General features: G+C 43.6%; 1 protein-coding gene across 1 annotated transcript; it reads right to left on the minus strand.

Annotated features, from left to right (window-relative positions):
- Positions 1-1779: 1779 nt before the first annotated feature.
- On the minus strand, positions 1780-2716 carry LOC103120175 (olfactory receptor 10J5). The gene has a single exon (XM_007530541.2). The coding sequence runs from the start codon at positions 2707-2709 to the stop codon at positions 1780-1782; it is 930 nt and encodes a 309-aa protein (XP_007530603.1). The 5' UTR covers positions 2710-2716.
- Between the last annotated feature and the right edge of the window lie 1343 nt (positions 2717-4059).

Here is a 4059-nt window from a genome sequence, read left to right on the forward strand (position 1 = left end):
CATGGGTGAATTTTCTCTCACCCATGAGTAATGGCGTGTGTGTGGGGGTAGAAGAGGTGATGCATAAACTCATAGGAAAGGGGACAGGAGAGAAAGCAAAGCAATCCTCAATAAGGAAGGTGTTTCTGATATCCACCTCCCCAACACCTCAAATCCCATCTGAAAAGCACTCACACTGCTCATTTTCCAACAGAATAAAAAGAGTACTTCTCTAAGATTTTTTTTTTTTAAAATGAGGATAAAAGGAACTATTTAAGGGAGACTAGGTTTTCTCTCATACTTTTCTAGGACCTCAGGGAAAAAGAAATCATGCCAGTGAAAAGGTCTCTAATAAGATGGAAAAGACACTTCCTACTTGGACTTAGAACTTAGTGAGTGAGGGCCCAGGTGGTATTGCACCTGGTGGAGTGCACATATTACAATGCACAAGGACCTGGGTTCAAGCTCCCAGTCCCCACCTGTAGGGGGAAAGCTTTGTTAGTGGTGAAGCAGTGTTGCAAGTGTTTCTGTCTCTCTCCCTCTCTGCCACACCCTTCCCTTTTTAATTTCTGGCTATCTCTATCCAACAAATAAATAAAGGTAATCAAAAAAGAATTTAATGAATGAATTCAATAGTTCTAAGCCCTCTGAGCCTTATCTAAGTATCCCTGAGGGACTGTGAGCCCCAGATGGCATTTCTCTTCTAGTGGGACCTTGCCCTGGTGATCTGGGGGACACCAACATTAGCTCTTAAGTTTCCACCATGGCAGCAGGTCACAGTCAGGCCTCAGTCTAAACCATCATCTCTTCACTGGGGAGCAGACCCTGGGGACAGAAGTTTTAAGAGAAGGCTCAGGGAGGGTAACTAGAAGCCAGGATGTTCCCACTTTTGTATATTCTAGCTCTGGTTCTGGGTAGAAACAAACACTATCTCTAAACTCTATCCCAAAACAAAAGATCAAAACTCTAATTTATCTTTCATTGAGGGTATGAAGTGATGCCACCTGGTGATGCCTGCCTTGCTATAAATATCTGGAGAAATTGGATGTTTCCCCTGTTCACTGACAAAAGGGACTATGATTGAATTGCCTTTAATTCTGAATTCAGCACTGTCACCTCCTAAGATAGTAGCTTTGATGCCACGAGAGCTACTGCATGGAAACAAAGACTGAAAATTTCTGGAGGTTGTGAGAAGAATCTTTATGAATGTGCATGGGGGTGAAAGTGCAATAACAGAAAAAAGACCTGGACAACACTCTCCTCTTGGTCCCAGGGAACAGCCAGGGTACATGCCTGGCTATCACAGGAAACAAACATTCACCCCATAATGAAAACCCTTAAGGAGCTAATCTGGATAATGACAGATATTTTGTGGTGAGGAAGCTCATTTCTCAGTTGGCATGAATGAAAGGACCTCTTAGTGCATGATCACTACAGGATGCAAGGCAGCTTAGAGAATGCAGGAGCCATGGGCCATCCACCCAGGAAGCATTTCTTCAGGCACCCCTTTCCTGTGTGCAGTTGAGTCAAGCACAAGAATGCCTGAGCACAGACAGGAGAGGCTACAAATCTGAAACCCTGAGGCACAAAAACAGACCATCTCCATCAGGCACAGGATGACCCTTGCATCTGGTAGATTCACCAGAATCAAAACATGCTGTCTGCCATGACCTTGGAGAGTATGAAAGGGAAGCATTTCTAGGCTCTGACATTCCTCTTAACACACACAAACTATGATAGGCTTCTGCAAGTTCATGAGAGGACACACATCTCTCCTGGATGGACAGACTTGTCAGTCTGTCAAGAAATATTCCTGCCCATGGCTCTCTGCAAGGCAACCTTGACTTCTTTGTTCCTGAGACTGTACACCACAGGGTTGAGCAGGGGTGTGATGATGGTGTAGGTCACTGAGAGAAGGAGATCCTTCTCTACTGAGCTCTCTGACTTGGGCTTGAGGTAGGCAATGGAGGCACAGCCATAATGGATGATGACCACTGTCAGGTGGGAACCACAGGTAGCGAAGGCTTTCTTCCTGCCCTCAGCTGTGGTGATCCTGAGGATGGAGGAAATGATGAGGACATAGGAGATGAAGATCAGAGCCACTGGTACCAAAATCACAAAGGAACTAACTCCATAGTTGATCATCTCATTGATGGTGGTGTCCACACAGGAGAGCTTCATGACTGGGTAGATGTCACAGAAGAAGTGGTCCACCACAGTGCCACAGAAAGGCAGGTTGAACATAGCGGTCACATGGAGAACAGCCATGATCAGACCAGTGATAAAGGACCCACAGACCAGCCCAATACATATTCCTTTACTCATAATGAGGGAGTAGCGCAGAGGGTTACAGATGGCCACGTAGCGGTCGTAGCCCATGGCTGTGAGCAGGAAGCAGTTATTAGTGGCTAATGTGACAAAAAGAAACATCTGGGTAGCACATCCAGCCAGGGAAATGGGCTGGTCATGGAAGAGGAGGCTGGAGAGCATGTGTGGGATGATGACCAGGCTATACACAGTCTCTGAGCTGGACAGCATGCTGAGGAAGAAGTACATGGGTGTGTGCAGGTGGTGGTCCACATAAATGATGGTCACAATGATGAAGTTGCCAGCCAGAGTCAAGATGTAGACAATTAGGAAGATGACAAAGAGGGTTACCTGGTGTTTCCCAAAGCTTGAGAATCCCAGAAAGATGAACTCTGTCACCTCTGTGAAGTTCTTTCTCTGCATCCTGTTATGCCAGTGTCTGTAAGTGACATAGAGAGATATTTCCTTTAGTGATTGAGAGTTGAGCAGACACAGTGAGCCCAGCTCCCTCTTCTTTGACCTTGTGTATAGGGAGGAATCTAGGGCAGCAAGATAGTTTATTAAGAAACACACTTCCTTTGTCATGTGCAAGACCCAGGCTTCAACCCCTGGCCTACCCTATCCTCAAGGCACTGAGGGCAGTTCCAGTGCTGTTGTGTCTCTTTGTCTTTATCTTAAAAAGAAATCCCAGAGTGGTAAAGCCCTAGCTATAACAAAAACAAAGATGCAGAATCCTATTTCATGCCTGGGAGGCTCACTCTTGCTATGGAGCTCATTGTTGAGCAAAATATTTCCTGGCTTAGAGTAGCTTTCTTATAAATGCTCACCATGGGGCCTGGTGGTCACATAGCTGGTTGAGTGCACATGTTATAATGCACAAGGACTGGAGTTTTAGTCCCCAGTCCCTACCTGCAGGAGGAAAGCTTTGTGAGTGGTGAAAAAGGGCTGCAGGCTCTTTCTCTCTTCCTTTCTATCCCCACCCTCTACTATTTCTGGCTGTTTCTATGCAATAAATAAAGATAACAAAATTAATAAAAAATAAATTTTCACCATATTCACATACATAGCGTGCACACACACACACACACACACACACACACACACACACTGTTTAAATGGAAAAAGATTTGATCAAACATTTCAAAAAAGACCAGAAATGAGGAACACTGCTACATTGTTGGTGGGAATGCAAAGTGGTGCAGCTCCCTTGAAAGACTGTATGGAGAATCCTTAAACCAATAAAAACAGGGTTATGCATGATTCAGCAATACCACTCTTAGGCACTTATTGAAAGGACAAACACTAATTAAAAGTGACATATGCACCTCTATTTTCATAGCAACATTCTTCACAATAGCCAAAGAGTGTAAGCAACTTAAATGCTCAACAACAGATGACTGGCTAAAGAAGTTATGGAATATATATTCCATGAAATACTATTCAGCAATAAAAATGATAATATTGTGTCCTTTGGGACAAAAAAAAGATGGAACTGGATGTGATTATACTTATTGAAATAAGAGATGAAAGACAACTATTGGATGCTTTCACTAATATGTGGAATCTAGAAATCGGATACACTTGAACTTGCAAAAATAAAACAAGCAAGAAATCTATGTCTTTTTAAAAATTAATTTGTTTTGAATAAAGACAGAGAAAAATTGAGAGGGAAGGGGAAAATAGGGAGGGAAGGAGAGAGAGAAAGAGAGAAAGAGAAAAAGAGAGAAAGAGAGAGAGAGAGAAAAGAAAGAAGGTGAGAGAAAGAGAGAGGGA

This window comes from Erinaceus europaeus, chromosome 9, assembly GCF_950295315.1.
Source record: "Erinaceus europaeus chromosome 9, mEriEur2.1, whole genome shotgun sequence".
NCBI lineage: Eukaryota > Metazoa > Chordata > Mammalia > Eulipotyphla > Erinaceidae > Erinaceus > Erinaceus europaeus.

Coding starts and splice junctions, on each gene's coding strand:
- LOC103120175 (XM_007530541.2), bottom strand. CDS start 2,709: ATGCAGAGAAAGAACTTCACAGAGGTGACAGAGTTCATCTTTCTGGGA.